Genomic DNA, 23,009 nt, shown 5'->3' with positions numbered 1-23,009 from the left:
CCTCGCAGTACGCTCGTCATGCAGGAGAGACGGACAGACTCGAAATGAGCACGGCTACTTCATCTTCTGTTGCCATGGAGACCACTCGCAAAGGCTTGATTGACCAATTAAGATTGATTAAAATATGGTCGAGTGAAGACTAATTAGCAGAGTTGTATAGCTTGTCAACCATCAGGCACAGTAACTTAATTTCATACACAGGTTTATAGCCTTAAATAGAGTTGGGAATTGCCTGGAGATTGCACTGAAAATGAGATTCTCCTGTTCTATGAGCGCCGCTCTGTAATGGACACTGACCTCTGAACTCGCTGCGGAGCTGTGAACACATTTCTCCTATCTGACAAACCGTGCAGCATCACAAACAGATGGAGAGAAGTCTCCAGGGGTCTGAAAAAGCAAAATAAAAAAAAACTTTCTGGTGCGCACATCTGCAGCTAAATTCATCAAAAAGGTTCGAGAATACTCATCCTTGACCAACACACACATGCATAGCAAACACACACACGCACACGCACGCATACGCCTACGCCGCACACACACATCTCAGCTGTAATTGTAGGTGAAGTTATACGAGCTAGGCTCCTTCGGTACGGGGGGCGGGGCTTCTGGGATTGTGATGTTCTCAAGGTCGAGGAGGCGGAGCTTCATCTCCATGCTGATGAGAGTATCTAGGTCACTGCGTGTCAGGTCGCTGCCCATCTCTCTCCCCAGCAGCGCGCACAACCCGTCGGTCCAGATGCAATACTGCTCCGACATCACACACACACACACACACACACACACAGAGGAATATACACGTCGCATCACACACACACACACACACACACACAGAGGAATATACACGTCGCATGTCAGAATTGTCACAGTATTTTGTTTTAATTAGTTGATTTGGACATGCAGATCTGACCTTTGATTCTGACTGAGCAGTTATTTTTTCACTTTTTGTGGTTACACAAATAATACTGAGCTCTTTTTTTTTTAACCACTGGGGGGCAGCAAAAACGAGCTGAAAATGCAACACTGACATATTATTACCGCCAAGTGGTTACAGCGGAAATGAAAATGGACAACATTAGAATTCACACGGACCATCTGATGAATACAAGTCAGGCATTTACTCTCCTGTTAGCTCGTGTTTGCTCCCTCACCCCAAACTCCAGATTCAAATGTCTCGGTCTTCAGATGGTAAATGTTCTAATTTAGCTGGTTGTTATCTCTCTGTTTGGGTTAGGTGACATACTGAGAGTTTTTGCTGCAGCTGGCAGTTGATGAAAGCATGTGAGAGTAAAATCTGCAGGTCTGCATTCGGGTTAGAATTCTCTGTGGGTTTCCACTTACACTCATTTGACCCACCGCTCGTATAAAAACATCAAATAAAGCAGCTTTACGCCTCACTGCTGCCGAGCTTACCTCATACTTGTTGGGCGCGACAAAATTAAGTGTCTCGTCGGGATCGTAGAGGACAGAGAAGGCTAACTCCAGCACCTCCTAAACAAACAGGACAAACAGAGTAGAGTAGAGAATGAGAAAAAAAAAAAACAGACATGGGGCTGGAATAACAATAAAAAATAAATGAAAATCATATTACCTTGTTTTGTTTCAGAGCACTTTTTTCTTTCATATGAGGACAGTCTTTCCCAGTCACCACAGATTTGATATCAGAAACGGGGACTAGGGGGAATAAAGAAAAGAAACAAGCTAATAACTTGAGGAGTTTATTAAGGTCAGATACAGTATGCTGTGCATGTACATTATGAAATTCATAACGTAGAGCCGCCATTCATAGGTTTCATGATCTTACTCTTGTCACTGAGTAGCTCGAAAGGCACTTCACCCTGAGGTGACTCATCAAGGTCCCCATAGTGCAGCACTTTGTGATTCAGCGAGAGTCTGCAGAACCAAAACTTCTCTACAAAAACAAAAAAAGAGGCAGGAAACATAATGTTCAGCTCATAATCAACAGCGCTGCCACTCAACGCGGTTATTGTAACGATGCTGCATGTACCTTGCCTTCGGCGGTTCCCCAGTTTACGGAAGCAGCTCCCCTCGCACAGCCGGTTCAGTCGCTGCTGCTTGATGAGCTCTAAGATCTCGGGCTGAATTCTCTCCCGCAGCTCGCTGCAGCACACAAACACAAAAGCACGAGCAACAGGGTCAAACACGACCGCAGCACAGATGTTAAAAACGCAGGTTAAAAACCGTTAACGGGTGGTGTTAGAGTGCTGACATGATAGGTGGAGACTGGAAGTCATCCTGGCTCATTCGCTCTGACTGCCGCAGACGCAGAATCTCGGAATAGTTGAGGCCTCGCAGTTTGTTCTTCAGCTGGTCTAAAGAAGACGGCTTCATCGCCAGGGCCCTGGTGATCTGCTCACGGACTACCTGCATCACCTGGTCACACACACACACACACACACACACACACACACACTGTAAGTATTGCTGTCACATTCTCAGATCATCCTGCACTGTTTTTAGTAAATAACCATGAATATTAATTATTATTATTTTTCACAGATACATTATTTTACTTCTTTATCTAAAGGAATTGATATTTAAAATATATACATATATATAGCAGATGGTCTCACTGGTCCAATTGATTTAAATGTGATCATATGGATAAAGTATTAAGAATAATATAACTGTCATATATTAGTTAACAAACCAAAAACCTTTCAGCTGTCTGCTCAGTCACACACAGCAGCAGCTGCACTCAAACTTAAACCTGTTTAAATGCCTTGACATTAATCACATTCATATTGAGCAAACCTCTTGTGGAGGGGAAGTTGGTATTTATTAATGAGGCACACCCACTGTAAACAACCTACTGAAACTGTTTTTTATTTCAACTAATTAGCAAGTGAAACGTTTCATCTTCCGTCGTCTCATTTAATTTTTACATGAAACAGTTCTACCAGCAGCATCTGTGAACGTTCAGACTATCTACTGCTGCAGATGAATTTGTCTCTGTATAAAAATCTGACAACGGTTTTATTTTAAGACTAAGAGTCTCACGCCTAGGTGTTAAACATCTAAATTCAGTGCTTGTTTGTGCATTCACATTTTAATGAATGATTTCAAGACCTTACGGCAGCGTAGTGTTTGGTTATTGCAGCAATAAATCTGAATAAATCTCTGTTTTCTATTCTTAGTTATGCAGTTCATTTATTTAGTCGGAACATTTGGTCTTAATTTAGGTGTTTCCATTGATGACGCCTAAACAAATTCCATATATTGTCACTATTTCTACCTTTTTGAAATTTGGGTTATGAGGCAGGGACAATGTAAACATGCATCTATATACTCTATATGTATGTAGTGTTTTAATCTTCAACCTTATTGAAGTCCTCAGCTGTGGCCCTCATCTCCTTCCAGGTTTTATTAAGCAGCTGGATGCAGACACAGAAGAACTCCTCCCATGCCCGATCATGCGTGAAGAACATGGGGTGATAGTCATTGCAGCCCTCATTAGCTGCACGAAAGAAAATATTAGACTTGGTGTCATACCACAGTTTCTGCCGACTTCTCAAGCTTCATGTATCATACGTTAATAAAAGCACAACAGCTGCGCCTCTCTACTTACGCAATTCTCCGACCTGGAGTATCTCGCACAACATTCGAGTGAGTTCGATCGCACACCGGCCAAAGGGACATTCGTGTTTGTCCTCGCGGCTGCTGTTCTCCAGGACAATCTGTCATGAGTTAAATGGCATGTTAGCTGTGACGGACTTTTCCTCCTCTGTGAGATGAGTAAAGTCGTGCCTGAGGCCAGAACTAACCCTGATGTACGTGTCCTGGTGAACCTTGGCGAGATACAACATGTTGTCCAAAGCCAGCATCCCGGGAGGAGTCTGGGTGAAGTCCATGGCCGGATTTACATGGTTCTGCACATAAAAATGTAATCTATTTAAAATCTGTTTATACAAATGGTTTTACGCATAACAGAGGAAATTGAGCTCTGTAGTGGAGACTCACAGTGAAGCCCAGCATCTTATAGTCCTTGGTGTACATGGCCTTTCTCTTTTCTGTGCCGGTGGGGTCATTTTCGCCATCGAAAGCGATCCTACGCAGCTCGAAAATGATGTCTCTCTGAGCCTGAACCACAGTAAACCAGCATAATATCAGCATAAATACAGACATTTTAAACATTACAGCAGCAAAACAATAAAGAAATGACCAAACTAATATCAGGAAATATAGATCAGATTGGTTGTTGATGTCTAACTTCATACTGTGTGAGATACAGTAAGTTCTCAAACAAACACGAATGAAGACATGCAGGAAAATCTTCATTTTCGAGTCCACTTAGTGACTATATAAACATAAACTGAAAGTTTTTCTCTGATTATTATATATAATCTTGAGTTTTACCTGGTCATTAGGATCCATTTTGGTCATCATTCGTTCTTCCAAAAGGTTGAAGGTCAGTACCTGCAGCACATAAAGCTGATGTGCCATTTCTGCTTTGATTGGTCGATTTCCTCTGATAACATGCTGGAGAAGAAGAAAAGAACACTGAGTTATAGCACAAGACAGAAATCTAAAAAAAGGTTTAATAAATTGTTCTCCTCCACTGAAGAGGAGAAGTAAAGACTTTCTGTAATGTGATCCGAAGACTCGAGACAGAAAGCTGACGATGCCGACTGAATTCATGCGCTGATTACCGGGTCTGACAGTTAACCAGGTCTCATTAACAGATCACACAATGCCGGAGCTGCTTCACAACGTTCTGTCTTGCTCCAGGAAATAGGACTGCAGCCGATAAATTGCAGCCCGTTCAGGGAGGCACTTTCAGAAGAGTCGGTGCCAAAAGGAATAATTTTCAGAGCAGATTTTGTTCCACTTCACAGACTTCATGTCATAGCACATTTGCTGGTTCTGTGTCACAGCTCTGCAAGTGAGTAAATATTTCTACTTTCTGAACTGAATGCAGCCACTAAACCCCGACATAGGATAATCTCAAAGGAGGCCTTACATAAAAAAGTTGTATATAGAATGATTTTAGATGTTCTTAATAGCAACTGGTTTCAAACAGAAAATGTGGGTGCCGCTCAGTGCTGTCTGAAAGCTTTATAGCCAGCAGAGCGGAGCATTAACTCTGATGTTCGGCTGACATCACAAGAAATACTTTGTTTTCTGCATTTCAGGCTTGCTACTCACATTGAGGATGATGGATCGCAAGTGTTTCTGAGCCAAAGTGCTTGCCATTTCCTGAGGAGATATACAAAAATACATCAATTCGACATACATGTCAGATAAAGGGAAGACGCTTGGACTAGACAGTAAAGTAAATGCGGAGAAGCAACTTCACTTGACTCAACCTACGGTAAATGGGCGTTTTAGACAAATTCTGAAATGCAACAACTCTCTGAAGCTACATTACATTTTAGATGACTGACTTTAAGCCCTGCACGCCTTCTGTAAAACATGACAACTCCAATCTGTCAGCACGGTCTGTCTGCTGCCGCAGCGAGCTATGGCTCTATCTTCATTTGCACGGATTATGCGGTGGGTTTTTCCATGACACAGAAAGAGCGAAGGAGGAGAAGGGCTGTGTGGTGGAGAGGATGGTATGAGATGCTGAGGGATGTGTACTCACAGTGAGGTGCTGCTCCAGCGGGTTAGTATACTCCTCCTACAGGTTGAAGCGAGGGAGGAGGGACGTGGGTGTAACAGCGATGGAAACAAAGAGTGCACACACGGACAATGAGATACAGGGATACATCACCAGCACAGCATGCAGCGGAATAAGAACATGAAACAACATAACATCAAATCAGGACTTTAGGTAGTCACGACACAAATCTGTTTGAAAACCTCGCATGCCCTACATACAGTCAGTCATACGACCACGCATTCATTGGTTTATCTAGCTGGGTTTGAAAGACCTAAGAGCTGTGAAATAAAGGTGATGATTAAACTACCATGTATGCATTAAATAAATCACTGTGGTGATCTAGTAGGTCCCTTTATAATGCAAACTTGGTCTGTGGAGGGCTTTTTTAGCTGTTGCCAGAATTGCTGCATGAGTTTAAGATTTATTTCTAACGAGTCACTTCTATAAAAAGTACAAAAACTTCACTACAAGTGTGTAGAAAGTATCATTAGATCCACTCTAATGCTCTAGAGTTTAACACTCCAACCACTTCAGCAGTAAAGTCTGCACTCAGTGTCCCTCACTGACTCAGTTCGCCCTCCAGTGGTCAACAACAGCAGCTGGAGATGAATGCATGGTCAAGGACAACTGTCTGAACATACTGTACTGCACTAATGGCACAAACAATAATAATAATGATGATGATAATACATCTTCATACCCACTACCTTTTCATTAACACTTTTAAAACTGAGTGAGTATTTTGCATTTGGAATTTGTATTAATGTGTAAATAATTTCAGTCTCTGTTTGCCCTGAATTCAGCGTGAAGTGATTTATAACAAACATTTTCCACAGTCAGTCAAAGGTGTGTTTTCTTACACACACACGACGTCTCATCGCGTTACTGCCTCGTTTAACCGTGGCATGTTTTGTGATGACATTTGATCGAGATGTGCAGACTAACTATTAAAAAAAGTAAAGGAGCAGTATTGATATATAGTATTGAATATTTGATAAACATCCATCTCTGTATTTTCTTTAAACGTCCTTCTTCTCCTGCATGAGCACAGCTCTCGTTTTATCAACCATTACAACTAATTCATACACCAGTTATTAATCTGAAAAAGCTGCTGTGCAAAAGTCAAACAGGTTCGTTTGTCAAAGGCAAAATGCAGATCTATATTAGATCTTGCCAACAAACATTTATTCTGTTGCTATAAAATAATTTTAGAAAACAACGAACAAATGGAAATAAATGAAGTCGTATTTAATGGCGTATTTACACCTGTAGTTCGATTCATTTGGTTCAGATGGAGGGGAAAAAAATACTCTAAGCAACACCAGCGAACATGAAGTTAAACAGACTAACAGGTAACTCATTGATTGGACAGTTTTGGCAATCAGCACATCATCAGGAAATCAAACTCCAGTGTCTGATTACATTAATATAATACTATAGTATAGGACTATATACGACTATATTTATGTTCTTTGGTGTCACAAAGATCTCATGACTTGATTATGAGCATAATCGGTAATATTAGACTACAAGTCGGCTGCATGTTATGAATAATGACTAACAGGTTGGAAAAGGTTGTTACAGTCGTGATTCTGGGCTCATTACTGCGGATCACTGTCAAAGTAAACAGAGAAGGGTACGAGCAGAGCTGTTTCAACATATTTTGACCTGTTAATGAGGGGAAATACCTGTCTGTGTGTTGTCACGGTTACCCAATGATTTGCATAAATACATACATAGCTCACACAGCTCGTAATTTTTAAAATAACAAGCCATGTGTTAGTACACTTTAATTATGCTACAAGTTACAATATTTGTATTGTTCTGCCTGGTTTATTTACACGAGATTTGAATATGCTGTCGGGTGTAATTAGTGAGTTTCACTGTCTGTATTTTCCTCCTCAACTTAATTCCTGAGATATTATTTTCTAAGTCTTGTAGAGAACAGCTTGTTATAGAAGCCGGTCTTAAAATGCTGTTTTTCTAACCGTGGAAACCTGAAAATATATATAAGTAACACATCATTTAACTTTTGGCAACTGACAAGGCAAAAATTCAACACGGAGGACTGTCGTTTAAACGAGACACACTCACACACACACACACACACACACACAGGACGAGACAATGTATGAAACAGGATGAAACAGTGTGCTGTGTGAGCTTGGATAGAAGTTATAAGTGCAGGGTGAGCAGACAAATGAGACGTAATGAAGGTGATGAGTAACACGGTGGACAGACATTCACACTCGCCTTTAGTTTTTGTGCATTTGGCTGTGCTACAGAGATATTTCAGAATCAGAGTGCAGCGTTTGGGATGTTTCTGTCTGACATTTTGGTATATTTGTTCGCATCTGCATAATTTCTGCATGCCACATTTGATAAATCCTGTCTACGTTACTAACAATTCTAGCTTTCACTCAATCATCTCCGGTCGAGTCCAATCCTTGTGATTAATGTTAAATGAATATGAAATACTTTTCACTGAAATAAATTCCTTCATAATCAAGTCATCCTTCAGTAACGGCTCGATGGCTCCTCTACCTCTACCTCGCTGAGCTATTCTGAAATACTTGCAGCATAACGAATGTACAAACTTCAAAGGAAAGCGAGCACTATTTTCAGTGTGTGTGTGTGTGTGTGTGTCATTACAGCGATGGCTGTCAGACAGAATCCACAACATGACAGCTGGCAGACAGACGTCTATTCATGAGATTAGCTTTAAGTAACTAACCTATTGCTGTAGACAGTGTGAGGCAATAACTGCAGCTCTCTGACACCCAAAAAAACACACAACTCTTATGAATAAATGTCAGTCTATTATGTATGGCCGGCTTTTTTTAGACTGTAATGTGAGGGCGGAACATTATTAGTATTCTAGTTATGTCAATCTCTTCTGCGTATTCAGTCCTTTTTTCTCTAATACAGCACGGTGTGCCGTGAGTGTTGGCCACTGACCTGCCGTCTATCCTCTGGTGCCTTCAGGAAAAGAGCATTGATGAGGGCGATGGCGTAGGTTTGAATCTCCTGGTTTGACCTGAAGGAATATCAGGCAACATAACAACCAGTTAGAAGCATCACGCTCCACAAGTCTCCATGCAGAGCTTAAACTACACGCTAACAACTATGCAATCTAATCTAATCTAATCTAATCTAATCTAATCTAATCTAATCTAATCTAATCTAATAATACTAATAAAACAAACTTTTAATCTTAATTTTGTCACACAAACAGTAAAACTAACTATTATCTTGGCTTTTTAAAGAACATTGGCAAAATCTTTATTACCATAAAAAAACAAAACCAACAATGACCAATGACCATCGCCTGAGCAGCCAAAACTTATATACAGTAACCTACAGTATAAACTTGTTCTTCTGTGCCACAGAGCTCCACAGAAACTACAGACTGACTGAGTTTGTTAGGAAACATGTACATGAACAAGATGACCTTTGACAAGAAGACAAGATGATCTTTTTTTAAGACGATGTCTTCAGTAGGAACCAGTGAGCTTAGGGCTGAGAGCCACAAACGAGGCAGAAAAGTGTTGATAGACCGATTAACCGTGGATTGACGCAGGATCAGGCGTTGCAGAAACTCGTAGCAGGGTTGTCCGGTGGTGGGGGGCGAGGGGAGCGTAGGTGGGTTGCTGTGGGCGTGTCTATACCTGCTGAATGTAACAGCCAGTGTTCGCTCACTGTTATTGTTACTCTATCTCTCTCTCTCTGACCGAGTGTCTGATTAACTTGCACAGCGTGATGCTGGGCTCCGTTTTCTCCAAAAGTTGGATCTGGATCAACCTCTCTCCGGCACGCTGGTTGCGTTTTCTTGCTGACACCCCTGCGTTGCGGACTGCCGGTGCGAAAACGGACGACCCTCCACTGATATGAAAGGAAAAAAACCTCAGTTTTTGTCGGGGGCGCCTGATCCTGTGTGAATCCAGTCTTAGGAAATCATGTACATAATTTGTGATCTGTCTTTTTAAGATGACGTCTTCAGTAGGAAGCAATGAGCTTAGGGCTGAGAGCCACAAACAAGGTATAAAAGTACTGAGAGACCGACTAACACGTTGTTGGTTTTGTTTTTTCACGGTATCAGTTGCCTTCGTGGGTCATTCTAAGCATCTTATACTCACCCTTTGAATCGTACCACAAGCCAAATACTGTGGCAGATTTCTCTTATTTTATTTCCTAAGTTACCCCACACTGCTACATTCACTCCTCTGCCCCCAACCCCCATATCAGAGTGCGTGAAGCCCCTGTGCATGTGTGTGTGCTCACACTTGCAGGTGCCCGATGAGCTGTCCCACGGTGATCTCCTGGGCCACTCGGTGGTAGAGGCTGTGGCTGTTGAGGACCATGCTCTCGAGGATGGCTAGGGAGCGCTGCAGGATGGACACATCCACCATCGGCTGGTTGACGTAGCCTGCGATCTGAGGTGGGAGGAGAGAGGAGAGAACTCTGAATCTTCAACTTAAGTGAGTCGGGCTTTAAAGTTTCTGTGTTGATCTGACAAGAGCTTGCGGTACTTCAAAGATTAAAATCACCAGAAGTCGAGTTCCCTCTCTGAAAAAAGGAAATCTATATGTGAAGGAAACTCAGAGTTGAGAAAGTTTTCTCCGAGTGACTGTTGAGGTCAAACTAAAGTTTTCAGACTAAAATCCACATAATTGTGGTGTTGCTTGGCAACAGCACCCACTTATATCCAGCACATAGGAAGAGTAATTAAATATAAGTATAAAAAGACAGACCTCTAATTGGGAGACGGAGGAGATTTGTCCACCGGGCTTCCTGTGAAACTATAATGTATCTAATGAATTTCTCTTTTCTCGGAGGAGGTACCTGTTTGATGAAGGAGAGGGAGATGAGGTCCCAGGACACGATGCCATGATCCATTAGCTCCAGGAAGGCAGTGAGAGTGAAGGCCAGCATTTCTCCGAAGCTGAAGGAGGCAAACAGCTGTTAGTGTGGGTGTAGCTTCATGTCATCTGACCTAGTCCAACTAAGAAATAATAATGCTCGCATAAAGAAGTGTAATCAGATTCAATTTCAGCCGCAGGACTGTAAATGCTTAGAATGCGCAACTATAACTATCATCATTGTTACAAAAATAAAAACTAAATCTGGGCTCACTGGGTGCCACTCTCCACCAGACGTGCCAGCGTCCCAATGCCCTCCATGTTGATGAACTCTGTGGCGAAGGTTGGGTCTGCAGACAGCTTGGCGAGCTCTTTCAGAGCCTCCAGACGAGCGTCGATGCCATGAGACTGGATCCTCTCCAGGAGCTGACGAGCAGCACGAGCCTGTCGGCCACAAGACAAAAACTTTTATAACAGGGACCATGCAGCTCATTAAGGCCAGAATTCAAGGACTTTTCAAGCACATTTAAGGTACCTAAACCAAACATTTCCAGACTCTAGAAGCTTCTTATCATCACATCTAAATTGTTACTTAGTTACTTTGATTATTTTAGCAGCTGTTCATATTAACTTTGAATGTACCTGTAATTCTTTGTATTTTCTGTTATTTTTATGTATTTGAACACTGATGACACTGTCAATGCTAAATAACGATAAAATTATACATTGTCAGTTATACTGGGTGAACGTTTTCAACGTGATTATGTAACGGCAGGTGGTTCTGAAGTATACGGCTCATTTTTTGTGTGAATATAAAAGGCTACCAAAATAAAATTAAGGGCTCTATTGTGGGCGCAGAGCATTAAAAGACCAATACGTAAGATTTAGTGACATCTAGTGGTGTAGTTGCAGATTATAACGTCCTCCTCCACTTGCCTTCTCGCTCCAAGTGTGAAGGAGAAACTACAGTGGCCACAAAATGCATGAAAAGGCCCTACAGTATCTACACCCTATGTGACATGGGAGAATCTATGGAAGACCTGCAGAGTCTGAACAGGCAGTTTGGGTCTGATCATGGCCGACCTGCGAATGTATAAAACCCAGAGTTGCAATAAATCTGAATTATTCCTCAAAGGACAGCCAAGTGCTGGGAGTACCGAGCAGCGATCTGGTGGTGGAGGCGTGAGGTGCGCCCACTGTGCTCTTGGAGGCAGGATGGGATTAGGACGAATATATTATCATACATTATCATTGAGTGTGTTGGGGGCTGCTTTCAACCATGGCAAATCAACTCTAAAAAGCAGTGTCCTCATGAGTGACAAGCGTGTCTTAAAGAGGGAGCTCGTACGGCACAAGAAGTTTGTGATGTCGGGCGATGTTCGTGCGTTAAGACCTTTTCAGCTCGCACAAAAGTTCAAAAAGAGTGAACTGAGGAGGAATACACAAAAGTGACTCACGGGTGAAATGGCTAATCGAAGGATGGTCCCGTTCTTGATTTCACCGCGGCTCTAGAAAACAATAAAGGAGGAGTGTTACCACACGTTCAACATTAATTAACAATGCCATGAAGAATACAGTGACGCTCACCTGCTCCGTGATGTAAAGCTGCGGGCCGTCGGCATAACGCAGAGCAAACTGCTCTGAGCCTGACAGAGACCAGCTGAGGACAAAGAGGAAGAAGTGTTAAACACTGCTACAAAAACAAAGGGACATAAAGTAAATCTGTCGAACATATTCTAGTGTGCTAGAACAAAAATGTTGTGGAAAAAGTCAGATCGCTCCCTGCAGCAGATGTATTTTACACGAGTGGCAAAACTGTGAGATTGTGGAGGAGAATTTATTCAGTGGGTGTTAACAGAGAGGCGCAAAGACTTTTTCAAATCGCCAGGTGAAGACACGAGAAGAAATGGTGAAAGATTAGAGAAAAATAATGGTTGAGAATGGTTATGTAAGGTGTGTGTGTGTGTGTGTGTAATCCCACTAGAGTGCTGCGATAAAACTACACCACTGCACCAACTGTGAAAGGACTTCTACAATTTTTCTTCCTGCTTCAAATATTTATGTACTGCACACTTAACATAGATGTAAGACCATAACACCATGTCACCCTCAGTCAATGACAAAAAGGAAACACACTCACTCTACTCTGAGTCAGAGAGCAGAAGGGGGGACATGCTGCCGTTTTGCCTGGATCAGCAGGCGTCTGGGTTAGTCTTTGCTGGTTTACAGCACAGACAGCAAAGAGCCGGACTTCTCTTTCGTCAGATCTTTCGCTGTTTCTGAGTCAGTAGATGACCAGATGAATCACGCTGTCACGTTATATCAGACTATAACATACCTATCTTTTTCAAACGAGGTCTTGTCTGTCCATAGGATCTTTAACTTTTAGGCACGTGTTGTGTGATTGTGAATGTGATGTAACAGAACAGAAAGAGTAGAAGAGCAACGCTTACCCGTCGCATACTTCGCGTATTATCGAGGACAGAGGTCTTTTCTGAAAAATCAAAAGTTGCATTTGTTAAATTACTCCACTGTATTCATAACATAACAGCCACTGAGGTACCTACTTGTACTCTGCGTAACTAAAACACATCTCTGCATCACTCGTGACTTTCACGCTCAAAAGAAATGAAAGCACACACACACACACACACACACACACACACAAACACACACACATTTTACACAAACACACACACATTTTACACAAACACAGACCTGGTCCATCTCTATAAGCTGAGCGTTAGCACCAGGCCATTCAATAGCCACCTTCACGATGTCAGCTGGGGGCGGCATGGCTGTCTTATCGTAGGACGCTGCGGAAGAAGAGAAGAGTTTTACCTGGAGTACAACTTCACCTGTCGGGCAGTATTTGGGTTGTCATTAAAACACTTATTACTTCACTTGAGTACTGAATTACATTATAATTAGATAAAAGAATACATGATTGATGTGTCAGATGTTCATTATTCTGCACCTACAGTATGTAAAGATGTTTGGAGCCTACTTAAATAAAAACATCTGTGACCTTCTCCTTTTTCAGTCCGATGATTGATTAACTTCAGAATAACATGAACTCGAGGTTATACATCACCTAATGGAGACGCGTTGCGGGGGTCAATCACTCTCGCAGCTCTGCAGTACAAACCACTGTGTCAGCTCCTCTGTGGACACACAAACCCACACAGACGTCACGTCACTGCAGAAACCTTCTTTTCCTCAAAGCCCAACAGCTCCGGCTTTGCTCCATCCCTGCATTTTTATTCTCCTCTGAACTGAGTCTGTCAGGGAACGGATCAATAAGCATGACTGTTTTACAAAAAACCACCCACCCACACATCCAAACACACACACACACACGCATATCTTCACTGGGTCGAGCCTCCTGCCAGCTGGGCTCCGGGTTTGCTGCGCTTTGTCGCCCTTGACATGTTATTATGATTGCCAAACAATATGCCAAACAATATGCCACATGTCTTTACCAACCCAACACCTGTCCATACCGACCTTTTTGACACCTCACTCACGATCATGCGACCAAAATTGTTTAGTTCCGATCTTTGCTGCATCACTTACGGCTTGAAGACGTCAAACAGTGTCAGAACACAAATTAATATGACACCTATACTCTCTCAGTCATGCATTTACATGCATATATATCCCACTTCTACCCAAATTTTGGTCCCTTGCCATTAAGAAAACCATTGAACCAACTACAGGACTTATATGATAGAGCTTATGAGATACACAGCCTCACTGCTGCACTGTACTCTCTCACACTCCTGACCACGTGAATAACATGCCCATTAATTTCAGATCCCAAACAATAACTGACTGATTCTGTTGTTTGTCCTGTTGTTGTTGCAGTGTGTGGTCAGGTCAGTTCATCCGTGCTCTTACGTTTAATCCTTTCCTAAATATTCATAAATGAAATAAAATAAAATATGTGGCCGCCCCGTGTGTGGAGGCTATAGTCCTCGCTGCAGCTGGCCCCAGTTCGAATCCCACATCGTACGGCTAATTTACTGCATGTCACTCCCCCTCTCTCTGCCCCCTGCTTCCTGTCTATCTTCAGCTGTACTATCAATAAAGGCATAAAAGGCCAAAAAAATAATCTTTAAAAATGCAATATGCAATATACAGTCATTAAATAACTGTGAAGTAATGTCTGACCTCTATATTGGCTGTTGACTGATAAGAAACTGCAGCACTGCAGCACTATGTTTGAGGTCATTTAGAAACAAATTTGTCATTTACTTATTACCTGGTCAACACAGCTGTAATGCTGTATCAGCTGATGTATTGTTAAGCCTTTGTTTGAAATCCTCACGCTGTATATTGATATTGTTTATCAGCCTCGATTCTGTCTATTCTAACAGCCACTGTTTGTTGTCAACATACTTGGGAAAAAAAACAGGCTCCAGAGATTTATTACAGGGTCCCCTCCCGACTCTCTTCACATTTTGCATTTGAGCAATGAATAAATGAATTCATAAATAAATTGTGTGCCCCAAAAAACTGTGCAGCTACAAATCAGAACAAAATGGAATATAACTGGCCATCTGCTCTCAAATGACAATTTACCGCCAACTCTCATGAAGATTGCATATTTATACTAATTCAATTTTTACATCTGTTTAATTTACATGATTGCAGAGGCACATTAATATCAACCCTGAAATGTTCGCTGCTTATTCCATCAGCCACATTGCCTCGACTTTAATATTAAATTATACTGCCGCACTGGAGCTCATTAAATGTAATATTTGCAACAAATGCTATAAAAGACAGGAGCGAGAGGAGCGACAGCAGGGGCCGGTCTTTGTCTCTCTGCTCTGACATGAGCAGTGAGCATGAAAAGCCGGCTGACAGAATCTGCTGGTGACTGGAGAAAGATGGTATAAAGAAGAAAAAGCCACTGCTGTTCCCTAAATGGCTCTCTGCATTCAGGGTGCTTTGCTCTTTGTATGAGTTACAGCTGCTCATTTGAAAAGACATTTTAATCATTACCAGAGTGTTACAGGTGAAACAAAACCAACCTGAACAAAGCCTAAATCGACAACTGTTCCCCTATTGGATTTACCGGAGTTGTAGCTTTTATCACTATCTCTTTGAGGCGCTTGAATGTTTGTCTTGATTCTATAAATATGTTCCACCTGTCTACGTGCATCAGCGTCGGCTCTGTCGACTGACACGTCGTCGTTTGATCACGCATAAAATAAAAGATATTCTGCTCCCAAACACAAGTTTGTTCTTTTGACATAACAGACTCTCGCTCCTCATACATCTCGAATAAAAATGGTGCTATCAATAATAAGCAAGTGTGAATACTTTCATCTCAGCCTCACGAGGTTGCAGCTTGAGTTCTTATAATTATATAATTTGTCACAAATTAAGAGAGCTGAGCAAACTGAGGCAAGTGTGGTATGTATGTGATTAACATCCACTACAACAAATTAAGGTGCATTCTGCGAGTGCTACAGAGTGAAAACTGCCAATTACATTCAGATTCCTACCAGCCATCTGCACGGGGAACTGCACCGCCTCCACATCTTCAAGCAGACTGTCAATCGCTTCACATAATGTGTGAGCTCTGAGCCTGCCCTGCTGCAAAAGCTTTAAAATGTTTTCCATAAGTTCTGGTGCTGAGCTAATCCACTTTTTTTTTAGCACGGACATTCGGCTGCAGATTCGCACAATATTAAGCTGTTATCTGTGCGACAGCGTTGTTTTCTTGTGTGAGATAATTGTGAATTCAGCTGAAATGAAAAGTTCAGGTTTGACTTTCTAATACTGCCGTGTAGTCACATGTGATAAACATCAGCCAGACAGTTTGAAGAGGTGATAGTGAATGATTTTCACAATCCAATGTTGTAAAATCATTCAGTTTTCTATCCTGGCTTTTTATTAACGCTCACATAGATTAACACAACTCCTGTGAGGCAAATTAAAAAGGCACACCATGTAACTGGACTATCAACTATCAACCAGCCAGCAAGGAATAACAAGGCTGTCAGGGTTTTGGTGCAACTCCAAAAAAGCTCACAAGACCAAAACTAAAACAAAAACTTAAACAAATTATGAATTACTATAAAGTTATTCAGGGATATAAGTCTTTTGTTTGTCTAGATCCAGTTTACACAACTAGCAAACTTTTGCAACAGGTGCTATCTCAATAAGGCAAATGTGCAGTACATTAGGTAACTTTATTGTGACGACCCAGAAAGCACATGAAAACAAAAAAAACAATAATCACATGCATAATCTACTGGTAGCTCTACATATTATTACTGAAAGCTACGCAGCCCCAACAAGACCTACAAGTCTGACTTCATGCAAAGTCTTACTTGTGAAAGATTTGATTCTTAAACATAGTGTGGATATGATGAGTTTATAAAAACATAAATCAAATGTGTTCTGATCATTAAATGAAGCATCCTCGTTCCCAAATTATCAAATCAGCTGACAAAAGTGAGATCCTGGTCATTGGCACTGACCCTGTTTCCATCAGGTTATAGTCATTCTTGACAGCCAAGAATCTCTGCATTACTTTTGATCGTGCCTTCTCCTTTAATCAGGACATAAATCACCAAGACAGTATTTTTTCCCCCCAACCGTGGCTGATGTAGAGACCCTAATTCATGGCTTTTGTTTCGCCCAGGCTTGATTATTGTAACGTTTTTATGGTCAAAGCTTAAAGGTCTTCAAATTGTTCAGGATGTTGCAGTCGGCATTTCTACAAAAAACTAGAACATCGGACCACATGAAAGCAATTTTAGCTTCACCTATTTTCCTCCTCACAGAAAAGGCTGATTTAATTGAGACAACTGCGCAGTCTTTTGCATGAAACATGACAACAGTCATCTCTCAGAATACAGAGCTCCTGCTTGTCCCCAGAGTAAAAAAAAAGAAGACGGCTGGCTGGCTGTCTGGCTACAGGGCCTATTCCTCTAGAATAACTTCCCTGCTGACATCAGCCAGTCTGACTCAGCTGGGGCCAAACTTTTACATCTTAACTTTCAGTAAGTTGCTTGGTCACTACCACCTACTAATGCATCCTCCGGAAGATTCAGCCTCTTCTCTCTCTCTCTCTGTTTGCTTTCTTTCTCCTATGCATGAGAGTGCTTGCACTTATCTTGCTGTGAGTCTGTGTAGTCTGAGTCTGTCCTTGACAGAGAGGTCTTTCCCACGGTCTCCTCCCAGATACAGCAATAACTTTGTCATCCTGATTGTCCATGCTGTAATTTTATGCAAGTCTGTTCATCTAAACATGGTTTTCACTGTCTCAGTCAGACAAACCTTGGAAAAAGGTGCCCCCCCCTTACACCCCTTTGTTTATTTGCTTAGTTTTTCTCTCCTCCCCCGTGGCATCGTGATGTTATTTAATCCCAACATTTGAGCCAAGACAACCTAATATTGCTGTCCAACATCCGACTACACCAAATAAATAAGGTGTAAATCATGTACGCCTCTGTTATAAGCCATTTATTCGTTCCTGACTAACTATCAAAATCCCTAAAAATGAATGAATGCATCTGAACTCTTTATCTCTTTAATAAAATCACACACATTTATTCTTCTCATCTTTCCTTTCCAGTTCAGAGGAGTTTCGCTGGACTTCTGGATTAATACTTCATTCCATTCTTTTGTCCTTTCCATGTTTTGTGCACGTTCTTGAGAATAACCACACACAATGTGACTCAAATAAATTCCAAAGATAATATTTGTATGTCACAGTACCTAATGATTTGTACGAATGTTTCCCTCATATACTTAACACGTAGTTGTTCCTGAGCTTTGACCTCAACGTATATACTTTTATTATAACTTATAACAACCCTATAGTATTATAATATTTTAATTCCCTTAGTTTTTACTCAATAACTAAGCGAGTAAGTTAGTACAGGGGAGGGGTTTTGTTTTTTTTTTCTTTTTTTTTTTTTTTTTTTTTTTTTTTTTTTTTTTTTTATTTTTTTTTTTTTTTTTTTTTTTTTTTTTTTTTTTTTTTTTTTTTTTTTTTTTTGGTTTTCAAGGAATTTTATAGTTTACAGTGTGTCTTGTTACAGTTTTTTTCCATGTGGATGAAAATGGCCACTTTTATTTACTGCATGAACGATCCGATCTGTGGCTCAATAGAAATATTTGAAAATTTAAATATATAAATATTGTATGGCTGGATAAAGAACACACACACACACACGCACACACACACTTCAGGATTTCCATCTCTTGGATTGGACAGATTACCACCATCTTCATCTTCATTGTTCATACCGGACAAACTGTGGAGGTGTGCAGCCACATAACAGATAATTAAATTACTCTCATAGAGGTTCAAGTTTGGTGATCATGAAGCAAACACCTCTTTAATATTATTATTAGTGGTGGGCCGTTATCGGCGTTAACGTGAGACTACTGACTGTAAACGGTTCATCACGACCTCTTATGTAGGCTTACGGTTCAAAATTCATGTTTAACTAAGTTTAAGTACATTTTATTGAACATGATTTATTTTTTTATCACCAAGTAGTACTTTAGTACTTTTTGTAAATATGTACACTTGTGTTTCCCTCCTTGATTCTATTTTTCGCTGCTGTTAACAAGTTAATTTCCCCATTGTGGGATAAGTAAATAAAGTATTATTATTAGTAGTACTATTATTTTTATCACCAAGTATCACAAAGTAGAACAGCTTTCTCAAGCAGTCAGTGATGCATTTTGGAAACAGGAGAAGAGCCCCAAAGACTTTTAGTCATTACTTAGGTAGCACACATATTCTGAATAGATTAATCTAGATTGTAATGCACTTTATGTTGGCGTCTCCCAGTCATCCCTCAGTCGACTTCAAGTCGGGCAAAATGCTGCTGCCCGTCTTTTAACTGACACCAGCAAACGTGCGCACATCACTCCTGTTCTTATATCCCTTCATTGGCTTCCTGTCCTTTATAGAATTGATTTTAAACTTTTAACATTTGTTTTTAAAGCTCTTAACGGCCTCGCCCCTTCATATTTATCTGAGCTTTTAACTGTCCGCAATCCTGCTAGAGCTCTGAGGTCCAAAGAGCAACTGTCGCTGGAAGTGCCCAGGTCAAAATACAAACACTGGGGTGACCGAGCGTTTTCCGTTGCCGCCCCCAGGCTCTGGAATAAGCTCCCCGTCGAGATGCGTCTCGTTTCTGACCTGGGCCTTTTTAAATCCAAGCTAAAAACCCACTTATTTAGGATGGCTTTTAACACCCAGTAGTATGATGACACTTTTATCATTTCTTATTCGATTTTGTTGCATTTTATTGTTTTTATTTTGTTTGTTTTTTACCTATTGTTCTCGTTATTTATTGTCTACTGTAAAGCACTTTGGTACACCGAAAGGACTGTTGTAAAGGGCTGTATAAATAAAGTACATTTACATTTACATTAAAAAAAATGAATCTATGTCCACCACTAATTATTATATATATAACACAAGTACATGGAGGATAGATGCAGCTCTGTGGTCTCACTGGTGTGTGTGTGTGTGTGTGTGTGTGTGTGTGTGTGTGTGTACTGGGAGACCAGTTAACACACTGTGGTGCTGCTGGTAGCATAGCAACAACAGCTAAGCACCTCCAGCCTGAAAAGGAAATCCCACAGTGTGGTCTCATTTCAAAAGAAACTTCTCCTCCACCTCCTCCTGCACCTCCTCCTCCACCCTTATGTTCCTGACGCCATCCCACCTCCTTCATAAAGTGCTCCGTGTCGTCTGTTTCAAATAAAAACAAACTAACTTTGAACTTTGACTAAAAGGAGCTAGTTACGTTAGCTCCCCCGTTAGCTGAATCTGCGTAGTGGCGCCCCCTGTGGTTAAAACGGCTCATTAAGGAGACAAGAAAAAACAAAAAACCGCTTTGACATTTTTATTTCACCCTTTTCCTTCATTAACAAATCATCTAATTAAGACTAATTATAGTTTTTAAGCGTGAAAACACGGCCAACGGTCGAGCCGTTTTTTTTTTTTTTTCTCACGTTGGACCGTTGGTCGAGCTAAGCTCTGATCTGCCGCTGACGTCACGCTTCAAACTTATAAACACACATCTTCATCATCATCTTCATCATCATCATCATCATCATCATCATCAGGGCCTGATTATTATAGGTGATCGATCAGGCTTTGAGGCTGACCAGAAAGCAGCACACACACACACACACACACACACACACTGATGCAGCAAAGCAACGCCTGCATTTGCGAAGCTTCAGCGAAATCAATCACAAACTGCTCATATTTATATTTATATATTTAAATTTATATTAAACTATTTTCCCTCCTCCGCCGTGTGAGAGTGACACTAACCTGCGAAACTCGCTCTCTGTTCCTCCTCAGAAGGCGGCTAATGTGATTCAGTCATCCCAGCCTGCTGCTCCTCCATTGCGGTCATGATGCAGCCTGTCTGTCTCTCTCTCGGCTCGGATCATGTCCTGATGCTCTCTGCTTTACTCTGATCGGCTCTGTGTTTTTTTATTTAGCTGATAATAATGTCGATGCTCGGTGTTACTCACCCTGTGACTGGGCCATCGATGATGCTCTCAGTATCCCCCCTCTCTTCTCTGCTCTTCTCTTCTCTCCGGTGAAGTACTTTTGCAAAGCAGACACATTTCCACGCCTTGTAGGCGGGACACCGTGTAAAAATGTGAGCGTCTGCAAATGAAGCAGGGCCGCCTCGTCTCTTGTCATTTCATGCAAACTCAAAGTGACATCTTCCTCAAAATACAGCCTGCTACTGTCTCTGTGTGTCTTTGACAGCTGTAGATTAGTGAGGCTGGGTTGGGCATCTTCTAATTTAATTAAATTTGAATTTTCTTCTTTAAAATTTCAAACCTAGTATATCAAGAAAACCTCATTAAATAAGATGCAGTATGCTTGTGAGATATGTAATGATCTGAGTTGCTCTCTGGTCGTTTTGGTCTTATATCTTAAGTTGTAAACTATAAACTGCATCCACAAGCATGGTTCATAAAACTGTGAGGCTGGATTGGGCATTGTCTAATTTAATTAAATTTGACTTTTCTTCTTTAAAATTTCAAACCTACTGTAGTATATCAAGAAAACCTGAAGCTGAGAATATCACTAAATAAGATGCAGTATGCTTGTGAGATATTTAATGATCTGAGTTGTTCTCTGGTCGTTTTGGTCTTACTATAAACTGCATCCACAAGCACTGTTCATAAAACTTGGGAGATGCACCCATTTTTAAATGTGAGGGCCAAAAGCTTCTTTAAAATTTCAAACCTATATCAAGAAAACCTAAAGCTGACCAAATAAGATGCTAAATAATACAGTATGCTTGTGAGATATGTAATGATCTGAGTTACTCTCTGGTCGTTTTGGTCTTATGTCTTAAGGTGTAAACTATAAACTGCATTACTTTTCACATTTGTAATTTATTTTCCCACTTGTCATAAATTATAGCAATCACAAGAAAGGACACTTTTTCAGGCAGAAATGTGATTCAAATTCCAAATATAATATTTGTATGTCACAATACCTAATGATTTGTATGAATGAACCTCATCTCTTGTCATTTGTGCAAACTCAAAGTGACATCTTCCTCAAAATACAGCCTGCTACTGTCTCTGTGTGTCTTTGACAGCTGTAGATTAGTGAGGCTTTAATTAAATTTGACTTTTCTTCTTTTAAATTTCAAACCTAGTATATCAAGAAAACCTGAAGCTGAGAATATCACTAAATAAGATGCAGTATGCTTGTAATGATCTGAGTTACTCTCTGGTCGTTTTGGTCTTAGTATAAACTGTATCCACAAGCACGGTTCATAAAACTTGGGAGATGCAGCAATTTTTAATTATAAAATATATAAATATTGTATGGCTGGACATTATTTTATTAATTATGGTGCATGTCGTGTAGCATCCCGCACACACACACATGCTTAAGGTTCTTTGTTGCATATGTGATTTGAGTGTCTGACATGCATCTATTGGCCTTCGACATGATTATACCTGCAGTTTGTCAGCTTTGTTCCTTATTGGAACAATAACAATAATTTTCTCATTTATTTGGAGGAGCACTAACATATTGATTGCAATTTTTAAACGTGAGGGCCAAAAGCTATAAGCAACAACTGATGACATTACTTTTCGCATTTGTAATTTATTTTGCCACTGTCACTTGTCATAAAGTGTAGCAATCCCAAGAAAGGACACTTCTACAGGCAGAAATGTGATTCAAATTCCAAATATAATATTTGTATGTCACAATACCTAATGATTTGTATGAATGAACCTCATCTCTTGTCATTTGTGCAAATTCAAAGTGACATCTTCCTCAAAATACAGCCTGCTACTGTCTCTGTGTGTCTTTGACAGCTGTAGATTAGTGAGGCTGGGTTGGGCATCTTCTAATTTAATTAAATTTGACTTTTCTTCTTTAAAATTTGCAAACCTAGTATATCAAGAAAACCTGAAGCTGAGAATATCACCAAATAAGATGCAGTATGCTTGTAATGATCTGAGTTACTCTCTGCTCGTTTTGGTCT

The 23,009-nt window shown here is 40.8% G+C and overlaps 1 protein-coding gene across 5 annotated transcripts; it reads right to left on the bottom strand.

Annotated features, from left to right (window-relative positions):
* Positions 1 to 292: 292 nt before the first annotated feature.
* Positions 293 to 21,177, bottom strand: elmo2 (engulfment and cell motility 2). Of its 5 annotated transcripts, none has more exons than XM_019256898.2 (23): positions 20,810 to 21,177; positions 13,574 to 13,643; positions 13,198 to 13,295; positions 12,933 to 12,973; positions 12,067 to 12,139; positions 11,937 to 11,987; positions 10,754 to 10,923; positions 10,463 to 10,562; positions 9,902 to 10,053; positions 8,579 to 8,657; positions 5,603 to 5,638; positions 5,164 to 5,214; positions 4,375 to 4,497; positions 3,979 to 4,098; positions 3,783 to 3,887; positions 3,587 to 3,695; positions 3,339 to 3,475; positions 2,228 to 2,391; positions 2,006 to 2,118; positions 1,802 to 1,909; positions 1,589 to 1,671; positions 1,411 to 1,488; positions 293 to 744 (listed from the first exon to the last, which is right to left on the bottom strand). In XM_019256898.2, the coding sequence occupies exons 3-23, from the start codon at positions 13,273 to 13,275 to the stop codon at positions 544 to 546; spliced, it is 2,172 nt and encodes a 723-aa protein (XP_019112443.1). In that variant the 5' UTR covers positions 13,276 to 13,295; positions 13,574 to 13,643; positions 20,810 to 21,177; the 3' UTR covers positions 293 to 543. The 5 variants fall into 5 exon arrangements, with proteins under 5 accessions (XP_019112443.1, XP_019112444.1, XP_019112445.1 ...); XM_019256899.2 differs by having other exon boundaries at positions 21,016 to 21,177; XM_019256900.2 differs by having other exon boundaries at positions 9,908 to 10,053; positions 20,810 to 21,175.
* Between the last annotated feature and the right edge of the window lie 1,832 nt (positions 21,178 to 23,009).

Source organism: Larimichthys crocea, chromosome VI (assembly GCF_000972845.2).
Source record: "Larimichthys crocea isolate SSNF chromosome VI, L_crocea_2.0, whole genome shotgun sequence".
Classification (NCBI taxonomy): domain Eukaryota; kingdom Metazoa; phylum Chordata; class Actinopteri; family Sciaenidae; genus Larimichthys; species Larimichthys crocea.
Note: the sequence above shows the minus strand (reverse complement) of the source record. Positions and strands in the feature narration are given on the sequence as shown.